General features: G+C 41.4%; 1 protein-coding gene across 2 annotated transcripts in view; it reads left to right on the top strand.

Moving 5' to 3' along the window:
- The window catches only part of PRMT8 (protein arginine methyltransferase 8), a 96,415-nt gene that overhangs the window by 39,861 nt on the left and 41,271 nt on the right, over positions 1–15,283 (top strand). For both annotated transcript variants that reach the window (XM_039236347.1, XM_039236348.1), the window contains exons 2-3: positions 514–699; positions 14,570–14,725. In XM_039236347.1, the coding sequence (XP_039092278.1) occupies positions 514–699; positions 14,570–14,725 (342 nt within the window). The remainder of the gene's footprint in view (positions 1–513; positions 700–14,569; positions 14,726–15,283) is intronic.

The raw sequence follows: 15,283 nt of genomic DNA on the forward strand, positions 1-15,283 counted from the left end.
ATCATTTTTTTCCCCTTTGAGAGATGGGGAACCCAAGAGACTGAGAGGCTAATAATTTTGTCTAAGTTTGCATAGCTCGGAAGTGGCAGAGCTGTGTTCAAGTTTCAGCAGACTGGCTCTGGAATCTACACTGCAGCCACCACGCTATGTGACGCTATACATCTCGCCCTTTAGTGAGTGTTCGCTATTCACCTATAAAGGGAAGTATTGTCGTCCTCATTTAGCAGATATGGAAACTGAGGCCTGGGCTGGCTTAGGTCGCCTGACTAGTAAGAGATGGAATTGGGTTAAATGGACGTCTTTCTGGCTCCTCAGTAGCATGGTGCCTCTCCATAAACCACAGCCTTCAGTGGGCCTTCCAGAAAGGTCCGTCCACCTCTTAGGCGTGGCTGCTGTTGCAGACTCGAGTCCCTGGGCCCCGGGGGGGTTGGGGGGTGGGTGGGGGAGGGGCTACATCTCAGAGGGCAAGACCTGGTCTCCACTGCTGACACCAGACCCCTTCTCTTCCCTCAGGTGAACAGTGCTCCCCCGCAACCCCCTCAGCCTGTCGCCCCACCCAAGCCTGTGCAGTGTGTCCATCATGTGTCCACACAACCCAGCTGCCCAGGACGGGGCAAGATGTCCAAGCTGCTGAACCCAGAGGAGATGACCTCGAGAGATTATTACTTCGACTCCTACGCCCACTTTGGGATCCACGAGGTAAACTGTGTGGAGCTGGTGGCAGAATGGGGCAGCTCAGCCCTGCTGTTTCTTCACTGTTCTCTGAGGCAGCCTAATGTGTTCATCTGTCTACTGTCCTAAAGTGGGTTTTCCTAGTGGCTCGAGGCTCCTGGCCCTCCCTCCTTCCTGTGAACCTCTCTGGGAGAGGGTCAGGGTCAGGCCCAGAGCAGGTGAGTAGCTGAAAGTGTGTGTCTATGTGTTTCTCGGCCAGAGAGCAAGGGGCGCTTAGGGCTTCTTTGTTTTATGGTGCTCCCACACCTGTGTCTCTTCTTGACCCTAAGCCCAGGTGATCGAGGTGGATGGGATGTCCTTGCTATAGGTCCTGGCTCTAGGAGCTCAGATGCTCTGCAGCTCAAGTCCTGAGGCTGAAAAGACCCTTCGGAGGCCATGATGTCAGTCTTTAGGCAGGCATGAACGTGAACTGTTAGGTCCTAGACCAATGAGCACTCCCAGGAGGAGAAATGCAGCAAGCTTCTTTGGAGACCTGGCCCAGGTCTGTCACCCTGATTGATCCTCGGGAAATTCTTGTGTCTAAATGCTTGCCTTGCACCATAGCAGGGAAGATTTATGTTAGTTGTAGAACAGAGCACAGCTTCCAATCAGAAGCTTCCTGGCTGGAGTCGGGACCCCACCCCCGTCACCTGCAACATTTTCCCAAGCCACTCAGGTTGGAGGGTGCTTATTCATTAACTGGGTGTTTACTCAGTGCCAGGCATTGTTCTAAGCACATTATATGTATCAATTCATTTAATCCTCCTAAAATCCCTATGAAGAAAATATTTCTATTATCCCCTTACAGTATGAAGAAATATTTTACAAGGAAAAAAGCCTTGCTAACTTTGTAAATTCATTTTCAAAATAAGTCTCAAAGTTTCTGTTTCAATCAGCTGCTTCTATAAACCCTCTCTATATCAAAATATCCTTGCCAGACGAGTGTTTAAAAACAATAGCCAGCACTTTTTCCTTTTTTTTGAGGGGGGGTGTTGTTCCGAGATTTTACCTTATTGGCTCATTTATTCCTCAGGTTAACAACCCCTGTGAAGTTGGTATTATTATTTGTCCCCAATTTATTTGTAATTATTTGTTTTTAAACAAGCCAAATCTTTATTATTTAGCATTTGCCCTTTTTGTTTATGTCTTAACTTCCTTTTTTTTTTTTTTAATTTCTAGGAGAGAGAGAGAGACAGCGTGAGCAGGGGAGGGTCAGAGAGAGAGGGAGATACAGACTCCAAAATAGGCTCCAGGCTCTGAGCTGGCAGTTAGCACAGAGCCCGACGCGGGGCTCGAACCCATGAACCGCGAGATCATGACCAAAGCGAAAGTCGGACACTTAACCGACTAAGCCACCCAGGCGCCCCTTAACTTCCTTTTCAAAAAAGGCACATTGTCCTGTATGCCACCCAGCCACCTACTTATGGAAGTAAAACAGTTCATTATAAGGAACTTGAGGAATACAAGATTATTTGTCCCCAGTTTTTACATGAGGATGTAAGACCTTAAGAATCCAGATCAACTTACATTCCTCGCTTCCTTTGCGTACAAGGTCACAAGCTAATAAATGGCAGAGCTAGAAATGAAACCTTCACACTTGGGGCCTTGGGGCTTCATTCTGAACTTCTATGCCATAGAGACTTTAAAACAGGTCCTTTGTTCTTTCTGGAAACTTTGACTTTTTTCCCGCTGGTTCCTTTACAATTCCGTGTGGAGATAGAGAGTGAACAAAGGTCCCTCAATTAATTCTAGACTCAGGGACTTGGCCCATTCACCCCAGGGAGACTCAGAGTTTGGCTTCCTGGGAACTGCTGTCCACATAAAAGTGTTAGGCCTGGGGGCTGCAGGGGAGGAAGACTGAGCCCTGTGTGTGTTCTGGGGGTCCTGGCCCAGGAAGGCCTGGGCAGCTGAGCCACTCTTGGTGGCTCAGATGTCATCTTTGGGCAGATAAGTGAACTGTGTACCTTCCCTGATCCTGGTCCTCATGGTAGAGGGGGTCGGAGTGAGGTGGTGCATTGAGCCCTGTCATAGGCTTGTGAGAGGTTCTGAGAGGCAGAAAAGGGGCATCTTCAAGAGTTCATCTTGTCCCTAATTCATGTGACAAATTCTAACAGATGTGTGCCTATGGGCACCTGTTTCAAGGCAGATTCCTAGGAAGAGATGCTAGTTCCCCAAAATGCCTCCCGTTGGGTTTGCCTGGGACCAAACCTCTGCGCCCACTAGAGACCAGTTAATCATGACATGCACTTCGTGTCTGTCCTTTCCCGTCTTCAGGATCCACTCCCCCAGTGGAGCCTCCTATGACTGACTTCTGGGACACCTCCCTCTGAATGACTGTGTTCTTGCTGGGCTATCTTTGGCTCCTAGGATGTGCTCTCCTGTGCTGTGATTAATCTCTGTAATGCCTTCAGGAATTACTTACCATGCCACTAATCCAGAGCTTGACACACTGTATCATTTGCAACAGTTTGTTGACATGGCTGCTAATCTGATCATCACTCAGGTGATGCCTGGTTAGCACATGGCTGGTCATACCAGAGAGTGTGATCTTCAGTGGGAAAAGACACCAAGGATCATCAGTTAAATACTATACCAGCTTCCCTAGATTTCATGTATTGATAGAAAAACAAAACTTGCACATGGACATGTATAAGCATGGTTCGGACTGAGCTAATAAGCATGGAGGAAATGATCCTCATGTCACACATAACATTTCTTTCCTTAGTAACCTGTCCTGGAATAGTTTTAGCAACACTTTGCATCTGGAAGTACTCCTGATGCTTAGCTCAGCTGATACTATTAGCTTAAATCCCTCCTGCTGCTGCTGCAGGTCATTTCTAGATCTGGCTTCTGGGGAAATGCAGAGGTCTTCAGTGTCAGGGTGGCTACTTAAGCTGCCTTCACCCTTGAGATTTCCCTCCACCCTATTTGGTCTCCAAGATCATCTGGTATTAAAAAAAGGTAGGGGGGGTGGCATGTGGATGGACTCCTAACAAGGGCCTGCTTGTTTCTCATTATCAAGCACCAGGGATCTCCGTTCTGTGCCAGACAGCTCGCAGTGAAGCCTTTGCCTCCTCAGTCTGGACAAGACCCATACCTCACCATCCGGAGCCGAGCTGGCCGTTTGGCAGTCTTCTCCCATCATTAACAAGATGCTCACAGGGGCAGCAGCACTGCCAGCTTGCTGATTAATAGTGATCAGTGAGTGTTTAGGAAACATGGTGCGGGATGGATTGGGTTTGGTTAGTCTGTAAATATGAACAAGAGGTGTCGAGTTTGGGAGAGGGCACTGCTGGGGGCTGGAGAGCACCACAAGAGGTGATTCCGGACACTTCTATTCTTCTATTCCATGTCCCCATCTAGAGATGACTCTGTACTCAGCCTCCAGAAGGAAGACTGTGGCATTCTGTCACAAGGTGTCTCTAAGAGGAATGGAATTGTGAACAGGAGAGGAAGTGACAGACGTGTACCTACTATGGCTTCTGCTCAGAGGGCAGGGAGCCAGGGCCATGACCTCCCAAACCTCAGCTCTGAATTCCCAGCATCGTTGACAGTAGGCCCTGAGCTTTGTTCCTCAGCAGCCAGAAGACTCCCTGCCAGTGGGGCTGTATTCCCAGCCCCCAGCCCTGGTCGCCCATCCCACTCCTGGCCAGCTCTTTTCTTTTGACAATCTCGCTGCAGGTTCTTTTGAAATAGATTCTTCAGGGGCTTATTTCCCAGCAATTAGTCAATGTGCTGTCATGTGTTTAATAGGCAGGGAAGCTGGGAGACAAAGGCATCCACAGCTGGGGGCTGGGAACTGTTTTCAACGAAGAGTGACATGCTCTTGTCTGAAAGGTCTGGAGACTTCTTTGGGCTATTCTCTCCTAGGGATGACTAAAGGAGGGGTGGAGAAAGGGGAGAGAGTTTCTCTTTTGGGGGGGTCAAGCAGGGGAAGCCTTGCTAAGTCACAACTCTTCTCCCAGGACTTGTACCTTTGGACCTAACTCCTGTGGTCTGGAGCCTTAGAGGGAAGAAGGGGTCAAAGAAATGGCAGAAGGCATTGAATCAAAGGCGGGAAGCTGGGAAGCTCCTCTTTAGCAACAACAGAATCTGCGGAAGTACTGGGACAGTCTCTAATTCCAGCAGGGCAAGCACTAAGGACTTCCAACTATGGTCACGATGACAAACCTCTGAAAATGTTGCCATTATTTTGCCTCCATTCCTCAACTGCTGCTCACTCTCAACCGTTTCCTTGCATGGATGAAAATGGTGTTACAAACCGCCAGAGCTAACACTTTTGTAACATTTACTACATTTATTTAATCATCACAACAACCCAACAAAGCAGGTACTGTTATCATTCCACTTTCCAGCTGGGGAAATTGAGACAGGCTAAATGATGTTCTGGGCTAGGGAGCTCAAAAGCTTGGGAGCTATGATTTGAAGAAATAGACATGGATCAATTTCTAAGACTGATAAAAACAACAACAAACCAGCAACCCTCTGTATTGGTTTTCTCAAGCAATAAAACCATCTGAAACAGCCACTGCAATTGGAATCTCCACCCGATTATGTTTATGGTAATCCACAGTCACTCTCCAATATCTGCCTCTGTCTTCCACACAGGCAAACAAGCCACTTAATTGGGGATGTGTGTCTCCTGAATTAGTGACCTGAACTAATGGGTCTCATGGAATTAGTGTCAGTTCATAGGTAGGGTACAATAATCCTCCAAAATTTGTTTATTTTCCTTTCTCCAATGCAGTCACACTGTACTGTGGTAATGGCTGCAGATCCTCTTGGTGAAGACAGAAAGAAAGATTGACAATATCCACTTTTGGCAATGTAACAGGGGGTTTCTTCATGGAACATGGCCTTTCCTTCATTCAAGAGGTTCTGGGATTGTTAACTGGCTCAAGTCTGGGAATCAATTGAGGGGCATGACTCTAGATTTTGGTGATTCAAAACAGACTTCTGTTCACTGGACCTATAATTTTTCTGCTTACACCGATCAAGTAAGAATTGAGTATGCTTCCTATTTATTTATTTTCTAGAGACACTATGATCTCTTTTCTAGAGACCTATGGCCAACACCATTCAGACTGTTATGAATACTGCTTAGGCTCCAAGTCCTTTGTCGTAACCACACCCACCTAACATATGAAGACTAAGTGCTATGGTTTGACCTGGGCCTCCCCAGAATACCAGGTTGATGTTATTCCTGATGCATTTAGGGATTTAAGCTTGATGGTGGCAGTTCCCATTGTAATTTCTGATCTGTAGGAAAGAGCAACCACAAAGGTCTTTGAGGATGCTGGGCTGCCCTTACAAACTTATTTTTCGTAGCTGTGGTGAAAGGTCCGTTCTCTGACTTTGGTGAGTAGGCCTCACATGACAAATATACTCTAACATTTCAATCTTCTAAACCTTTGGATATCTTCGTCTTCAACATATCAAGGAAGCTCTAGCATTTCAAAGTTCACTTAGTGGGGGGTAACCCTGGGTCCATGTTTCAACTACCCAACTAAATCAACTGTTAGGGACATTCTAAGCCCCTCAAGATAAAAACAGTGAATACAAAATCTCTGCTTAGTGAACCTGTATTGATAAACTTGGCCCCATTCAAATTTATCCTGCCATGTTGATCCCACAGCTTTCATACACATCCCCATACATATTCCCCAGAATTCAATTTATATAAATTGGAAATATAATGTAGCTCTTTTGGCGTATCATACCTCCTCATGAGTCACATTTTATACCTCACCCTTTGGGGCTTGCTTAGAGTTGAATCTTGTTATAGGGTTAGCAGCGAAGAGGGCAGGGATAGGTCCTGAGGAGAATCAGCAGTACCTTACAAGCAACTACTTTAAGGTAGGCCAATATGATTCTTCAGGGAGAGGAAAACTAATGCCCTCAGGCAAGGGTAGAAGATGCTTCTATAGTCAAAGAAGATTCTGTAATTTTGGAACTTCGGGTCCCACTTGCATCATGTTGCCTATGTGTTCCAATTCTAATTTTCAGGATCCTGTTCTTACCCAACAGATGCTTCCCTTTAACAAAAGAGGCCTTGCAAGGATGGGAATGCAATTTGTGTTGTAATCAGTTACTTGCAGGATTAGACTTTGGATTTAGGTTTTAGAAATCATGGCCCTGGTGGGGGGCCTGGGTGGCTCAGTCAGTTGAGCATCTGACTCTTGATCTCAGCTCAGGTCTTGATCTCAGGGTCATGAGTTTAAGCTCCGTGCTGGTCATGGAGCCTACTTAAAAAAGAAGAAGAAGAAGAAAAAGAAGAAGAAGAAGAAGAAGAAAAAGAAATAATGTTGGTCCTCTACCTACATGAAATGTTTTTATTTGTGTGTTTATTTTCCCCCAGAGAAGTCATAGAACCTTTCAGGTGCTATACTCAGACCTTGAGCTGAGAATTTAAATCTCTGAAGTTATGTTCTTTCTCTAGGTTTTTTAGAACAGTTAGTAGTAACCAACCAACTAACCCACCCATTATACTCCTCATGTTAACTACAATGTTTTAAGGTAGTAAATACTTGGTCAACCAGAATCTGGTTTCCATAGGTACATTATTAGAGATATGTAAGTAAAATTTAAGTAACTCCTTTGCCATTTCATGCTATTGACCACCAGTGCCCTCCTTATCAATGGCAATAGGGTCATTAGTGCCTTTCTAATCAGTTTCCAGAAAACTCAAAACATATTCAGAGCACACATCCTTATATTCAGAAGATATTCTTGGTATCAAATTCTGCATCAGTCAGAGTTCAACCGTGGAAGTAGATCCAGTAGATCTACTGGATACTGTAGATATGTATCTGTATACATATATGCGTGTGTATATATATACATATATATATATGGCTCGTGTAATTGTGTAAGGCTATTATCTCCATGTCTGAGCTGATGCTGGAGCTTGAAGGCCACAGGGGAGGTATTCAGAAAGGAATATGAATGTAAAATAAGGAGAGATCATGTGTAACTAGAACCAATAAGCACAAGCTTAAACTCTATGAAGATAGACTGAAAGACATGTCAATTCTATTGCCTTTGACCTTGGTGGTGGACATATTCTATAGAGGCTGGGCGTTTTATCATGGAGCTAAACACACACACCTGGCCCAGGAGACAAAGAAACTGAAGAAGGCCCAGCTTCTGCTTCATGCCAACAAAGTGAGTCAACACATCATCATTGACAAGTGCGCACTACAAAATGATTTCTGCCTCCTTTTTACCTTCCAAATCTCATAAGAATCTTCTTTGTGGCCCACTTTAGCTGGTGACATAGAGAATTCTGGAAATGCAGAGTTGCCTGGCCAAGGTGACACATTACAAAACTCTCATACACGTGTGCATAGAGCATCAAAAACATGAAGCAAAATCTATAGAACTAGAGGGAGAAAAATACAAATCCCCAACCATGGTTAAATTATTTTTAACACTTATCTCTTGATTATTGATAGAACAAATAAACACACACAAAATAAGTAAGATGTAGAAATTTGAACAATACAATCAAATAACTTGACCTAATTGGCTTTTGCAGACTAAAGAATACATGCTTCTTTTAATACACTTTGAAACATTCACTAAGATAGATCATATGGCAGGTAATAAACAAATCTTAATACATTACAAAAGGTGAAGTCATGCAGAGTATGTTATTTTGATAATAATGAAATTGGAAACCAAAAACAATAAATTGTCTAGAAAATCTCTAAATATTTGGAAATCAAGCAGCATTGAAAACAGGATCAGAGAAGAACTCAATGATAATGAAAATACAATGGCATGGACTGAATGTGTCCCCTCAGAATTCATATGTTGAAATCTTAACCCCCGACATATTGGTATTAGGAGGTAGGGCCTTTGGGAGGTAAGTAGGTCATGAAAGTGGAGCTCTTATGAATGGGATTAGTGTCCTTAAAACAGGAGACATGACACAAGAGTTCCAATAAGTTAAAGAAGAAGGCAGGAGAGTGAGGTTAGAGTTAGAGAATAAGATATGACAATGGAGGCAGAGGTTACAGTGATGCAGTTGCAGGCTCTGAAGGTGCAAGGAACCATGAACCAAAGAATGCAGGCAGCTTCTAGAAGCTGTCAAAGGCAAGGGGATGGATTCTTTCCTAGATCTTCCAGAAGGAACACTGCCCTGTCAATACCTGACAAGTCCATGAGACCTGTATGAGACTTCTGACTTCCAGACTGTGTGATAACAAATCTGTGTTGTTTTAAATTGCCAAGTTTTTGGTAATTTGTTGCAGCAGCAATAGAAAACTAATACAGTCTCCTAAAAATTCTGCTAAGGTTATTTTTGTTTATTTCCCCTCCATATTTAAATACCTATTTAATCTTAAGTAGTGTTTTAAATCATGTGAGGTTATGGTCCAGTTTTATTTTCTCACAGATAGTTAGGCATTGCAGCATCATTTGTTAGATGATCTATCCTTCTCTCACCAAAATAAATTTATAAGGTATTCTGAAATCCTGAACAAATACAAAGATACAGGAGGGCTTGCTTTTTCACTCTGCTTTCCACCATGTGAGGACACAAGGTAAAGATGATCATCTGCAAACCATGAAGCAGGTTCTCACCAGACAATGGATCTGCTGGCATTTTGATCTTGGACTTTCTAGTCTCCAGAACTGTGAGAAATAAATGTTTGTTTTCTAAGCCACTCAGTCTACGGTATTTTGTTATAGCTAGAAACCGACACATGAAAATTTGTGGGATGTAATTAAAGCAAAACTTAGAGGCAAATTTATAACTTTAAAAGCTTATATTAGAGGAAAAAAGGTACAAAGTCAATGGTCAAAGCTTCCATTTTATGAAGAGAGAAAAAAAACACAAGAAAGTTGAAATAAGCAAATAATAAAGATGAGAGCAGAAATCAATGAAGTAGAAATAAAACAATAGTGAAAATCAACAAAGCTAAAAGTTAGTTTTTGAAAAGACTAATTAAATCAATAAGCCCTATTTAGACTGATCAAGAAAAAGTCAGATGAAATACAAATTATAATATAAATTAAGACAAGGAAATCATAACAGATAATTTAGACATTCAATCAGTAATTTGAATATTATGACAATGTTATACCCACAAATTTGATATCTTAGTTGAAATGGATAAATTCATTGGAAAAACATTTGATCAAAACTGATGTAAGAATGTATGGAAAACTAAAACGGCACTCCAACTATTAAAAAATTTAATCTTCTGGGGAGCCTGGGTGGCTCAGTCAGTTAAGAGTCTGACTCTTGATTTTGGCTCAGGTCATGATCTTGCAGTTCATGAGATTGGACCGCTCATCAGATCTGCACTGAGCTGGGAGCCTGCTTGGGATTCTTTCTCCCTCTCCCTCGCCCCCCCACCCCCCTTCTTCCCTCTGCCCTCCAGACCCCGCACATATGCTTGTGCACATGCGCTCTCTCTCTCTCTCAAAAATAAATAAACATTAAAAAAAATGGAATCTTCTTACAAAAATGACTTTAGGCCTGGATGAGTTTACTGGTGAATTATATATCAAATATTTAAAGAAGAAAAATACCAACCTCACACAAACTTTTTAGAAAATATACGAGGAGAGAATACTTTCTAACTTACGTTTATGACATAATTTAGTCAGCATAACTTATTACCAGAGAAGGTAAGAGAAAATTACAGATTAACATCTCTCATAAATATAGATAGAAAAATCTGCAACAGAATATTAGTAAATAAAACCCAGCAATACTTAAAAAATAATAATACATTATGACAAAATATTGGTTCAACATTTGAAATCAGTCTATGGAGGTCAACATATTATCTGAATAAAGGAGAAAAGTCACACATCATTTTAGTAAATGTAAAAAATCATGTGACAAAATTCAACGCCAATCATGATAAAACCTCTTAGCAAATTATAAATAGAACTTCTTCATCTGAAAAAAAAGACATTTAAAACATTTAAAAAGAAAGTCCATAGCTACCATATTCAGTGACATTTATATATTGTTGGAACAAAGAAAGGATGCCTGCCTTCTATTTTGTTGAATGTTTTACTGCATGGGAGTCCTTGCCAGTGAATAAAACAAAAGGAAAGAACAAAAAATATAAGACATATGGATAAGAAAAAAAGTAAAATTGTCTTCATTCACAAGTGACAAGATTTTTTTTTACAAAGAATCTATGAAAAATCATGCTAGAATTAGTATGTGAAGGGAGAAAGGCTGCAAAATCCAAGGTCATATGTAGAGTGATATAAAACAATCAGAAAATGAAATTTTAGAAAATCATATATATAACCATAAAGTAAAAGTAGTTGAGAATAAAATTTAATGAAAGAAATCCAAGACTTCTCAAATCTATAAAAGATTGCAGAGAGAAATTAAAGAAGACCTAAATAAATGGAAGGATATATCAGTGTTCTTGGATTGTAAAACTCAATATTGCTGTCAATTCTCTCCAAATTCATCTATAGATTCAATGCAATTCCAATCAATTTCAGGAGGCTGTTCTGTGAATTAACAAGCAGATTCTAAAATGTATATGGAGGGGGCACCTGGGTGGCTCAGTCGGTTAAGCGTCTGACTTCGGCTTAGGTCATGATCTCACGGTTCGTGGGTTCGAGCCCCAGCATCTCTGAGCTAGCTAGCTCAGAGCCTGAAGGCTGTTTCGGATTCTGTGTCTCCCTCCCTCTGACCCTCCCCTGCTCATGCTGTCTCTCTCTCTCTCTCTCTCTCAGAAATAAATTTAAAAAATTAAAAAATTAAATGTATATGGAAATGTGTAAGGTCTAAAAAACCCCAGAATAACCTTGTAAAAGAACTAGGACTCATACTACTTTATTTTTTTTAATTAAAAAATTTTAAATGTTTATTTATTTTTGAGAGAGAGACAGAGTGTGAGCAGGGGAGGGGCAGAGAGAGGGAGACACAGAATCTGAGGCAGGCTCCAGTCTCTGAGATGTCAGCACAGAGCCCAACACAGAGCTCGAACTCAGTAACCACAAGATCATGACCTGAGCTGAAGTCAGATGCTTCACTGACTGAGCCAGCCAGGTGACCCACTACTTTATTTCAAAGTTAATATAAAGCTGCAGTAATTGAGTTAGTTTTGAATTGTTGTGTTAGTGGAACAGATTTAAGAATGCACAAATATATAGTTAATTATATAGTTAATTGATCTTTTTTTTTTTTTAATGTTTTATTTATTTCTAGGAGAGAGAGAGAGACAGCGTGAGCAGGGGAGGGTCAGAGAGAGGGAGTCACAGACCGAAACAGGCTCCAGGCTCCGAGCTGGCAGTCAGCACAGAGCCTGACGCGGGGCTCGAACCCACGAACCGCGAGATAATGACCCAAGCGAAAGTCGGACGCTTAACCGACTAAGCCACCCAGGCGCCCCTATAGTTAATTGATCTTTGACAAAGATGGCAAGGTAATTCAATGGAGAAAATGATAGTCTATTCTACAAATGATGCTTACACCATCTATTTTGTATAAAAAATGAACTCACATCCCTAGTTAATACCACACAAAAATTAATTTGACATGAATCAGACCTAAAGGTAAAAGTCATAACTATAAAACTTCTGGAAGAAAACATTGGAGAATATATTTGTGACCTCGGCGTATACGAAGATTAGGCAAGACACAAAGAATTCTAATCATTAAAATTTTTTTAAAAATCTAAAACATTAAAAAATTTAAAAAATAAATAAAGAGGGGTGCCTAGGTGGCTCAGTTGGTGGAGCATCTGACTTCAGCTCAGGTCATGATCTCCTGGTTCATGGGTTAAAGCCCTATGTTGGGCTCTGTGCTGACAGCTCAGAGCCTGGAGCCTGCTTTGGATTGTGTCTCCCTTGCTCTCTGTCCCTCCCCTGCTCATGCTCTGTCTCTCTCTCTCAAAAATAAATAAACATTTAAAAAAATTTTTGAAAAACCCTAAAAAGTTGGCCTTTGTCAAAGCTAAAAACTGCTTTTCAAAAGACGACATTAAGAAAACAAAAAAGCAAATCACAGATTGGAAGAAGATATTCACAATATGTATAACTGAAAAAAGATTTGCTTCCAGAATACATAAATTCCTACAATTCAATAGGAAAAGACAAATAGCTCAAGAAAAAAGTGGACAAAAGACTCAGACACATCATAGAAGATCTATATGAATAGCCAATAAGCACATGAAAGTTTACCTAATCAATGGATATCAGGGAAATTAAAACTACATTGAGATACCAGTTCACATCTACAAGAATGAATAAAATTTTTAAAGGTGATAATACTAAGTTACTGGCATGTGAAGCAGCTTGAGTGCTCATACGTTGCTGGTGGGATCATGAACTGGAGCAACTATTTTGGAAAGCTTTTTGGCACTTTCTTATGAAATTTAGCACCTACCAGCAAACCCACTTCTAGGTATTTATTGAAGGAAAATGAAAATATATCCTCAAAAATACTTATACAGGAAATTTTGTACCAGCCTTATTTGCAATAATCCAAATACTTATCAACAAGTGAATGGATGTCCATATGATGGAAATGCTAGTCAACAAGAACAAGAAAAAAAAAAAAAACCTTGGATATGTGCATTAAAGTAAATGAATCTCAGAAACCTTATGTTGAGCAAAGAAAGCCAGACACAAAAGTGCACATACCATATGATTCAATTTATATGAAGGCAGAATGAAGTTTTAGTGATAGAAGTTGGATGATTGGTCATCTGGATGGGGGTGGGGATTGACTGTCAAGGGGGATCAAGGACTTTCTAAGGGGAGGAAAATGTTCTATATCTTGATTATGGTAGTTGTTACATAGGTATATGTGAGTCAAAACTTTTACACCTAACCATGCATTTAAAATATGTGCTTTTTGGGGAGCCTGGGTAGTTCAGTCAGTTAAGTATCTGACTCTTGGTTTCAGCTCAGGTCATGAACTCATGGTTAGTGAGTTCAAACCCTGTGTCAAGCTCCATGATGCTGGTGCAGATACTGTTTGGTATTCTCTCTCTCTCTCTTTCTCTCTCTCTCTCTGCCCTTCCCAGGCACTCTCTTCCTTCCCAAATAAATAAACTTAAGAAATAAAATAAAATATGTAGTATATGCAAGTTATACTAAAATTACACTATAATCCCAATATTATTGGTTATGAGTTAGAAGTGTTTGCTGATAGCTTGAATGAACAAAGATCCCTGCCTCACCATCATACACAGATTAATCACGTTCTCCTTAGGTTAGAGATAGTTGTAAAGGGTAACCTACTTTCTCTTTTACCACAAAGTACTTAAATAATGATAGATTAAGAAATGTTTTCTGTTCTTAGGAAAAAGCAAACAAAAAAGTATGCAGCCCACACACACAAACCACAAAACACAAACCTCCTTCAATAACCTGTTCAATGACAATTCTTTCACTGTGGCAGAACATGCTGCTTCAGGTTTAACTTAAATCCCTCAATTTGCATTGCACTAATCTCTCCTTTTGTTCTTTGGTAAATGGAAGCCTTCCCAGGGCTGGCCAGGAGTTTCTTCTCTTACAGTACAGAATTGTCTTTCTTGGGTAGAGTTTTAAGGCTGGAGTTGTTTGTAATTGTGCAGGTAGCCTCTGGTCCAGCTGCCTTAACAATACTCTCCTTTGGCTCAGGTTAATGATATCTTTGAGAGTTTCATTTTTAAAGATTTTATCTTTATGTAATGTCTACACCCAAAATGGGGATCGAACCAACTCTGAGATCAAGAGTTGCACACTCTACCGACTGAGCCAGGCATGCTCCCCAAGCATTGAGATTCTTGAAAAATTTGGCATGACAGTCCTGGGGTCCATGACCTTGGTGTACTCCCAGGTGCCTTGAATACATTGACATTGCTTTTCCTTTCCTTCCACACAGGAAATGCTGAAGGATGAGGTGCGGACACTCACCTACCGGAACTCCATGTACCACAACAAGCATGTGTTTAAGGACAAAGTGGTCCTGGATGTTGGGAGTGGTACTGGGATCCTTTCCATGTTTGCTGCCAAAGCAGGGGCCAAGAAGGTTTTTGGGGTGAGCATTCCACTCCCTTCTTCCTGTTGGACTCTGTAGAGACGGCCCTTGCCTTCCACCTTCTCTTACCCTTCCTATAAGTACAAACCCGGGTCCATCCCTTTCTGGGGCCACATTCTTGAAGAAGAGTAGAGAAAAGTGTGACTCTCAGGAGGTGGAGCAAGCTCCCATGGCTCCCTGTCACCCAGGCATTGCTCCTGGCTCCTTGTCCTGACAAATGCTGACATTTACAGAGGATTTTTGACTTTCTGAAAATCATTCTGGTGTTATCATTACCTTAGAGAAATGAGTCCTGCCATAATCTTGCAAAGCAATGCAATGTGATTATACATATAAACTTTGCCTTGAATCTCTGCTCTTCCACTCATGAAATGTGTGACTGTGGGCAATTCACTTCTATACCTAGGTTTCCCCATCTATTAAATAGTCATAATAACAACACCTTGCGCATGGGGTGATTGTGAAGAAGTTGAGTTTAATACATATGTAAAGTGCTTAGAACAGGGCCTGGCATATGACCAATGCTCAGTGTTTAATATTAATATAGTTAGGATAAGG

This window comes from Hyaena hyaena, unplaced genomic scaffold (assembly GCF_003009895.1).
Source record: "Hyaena hyaena isolate Hyena2069 unplaced genomic scaffold, ASM300989v1 scaffold_108, whole genome shotgun sequence".
Taxonomy (NCBI): Eukaryota; Metazoa; Chordata; class Mammalia; order Carnivora; family Hyaenidae; genus Hyaena; species Hyaena hyaena.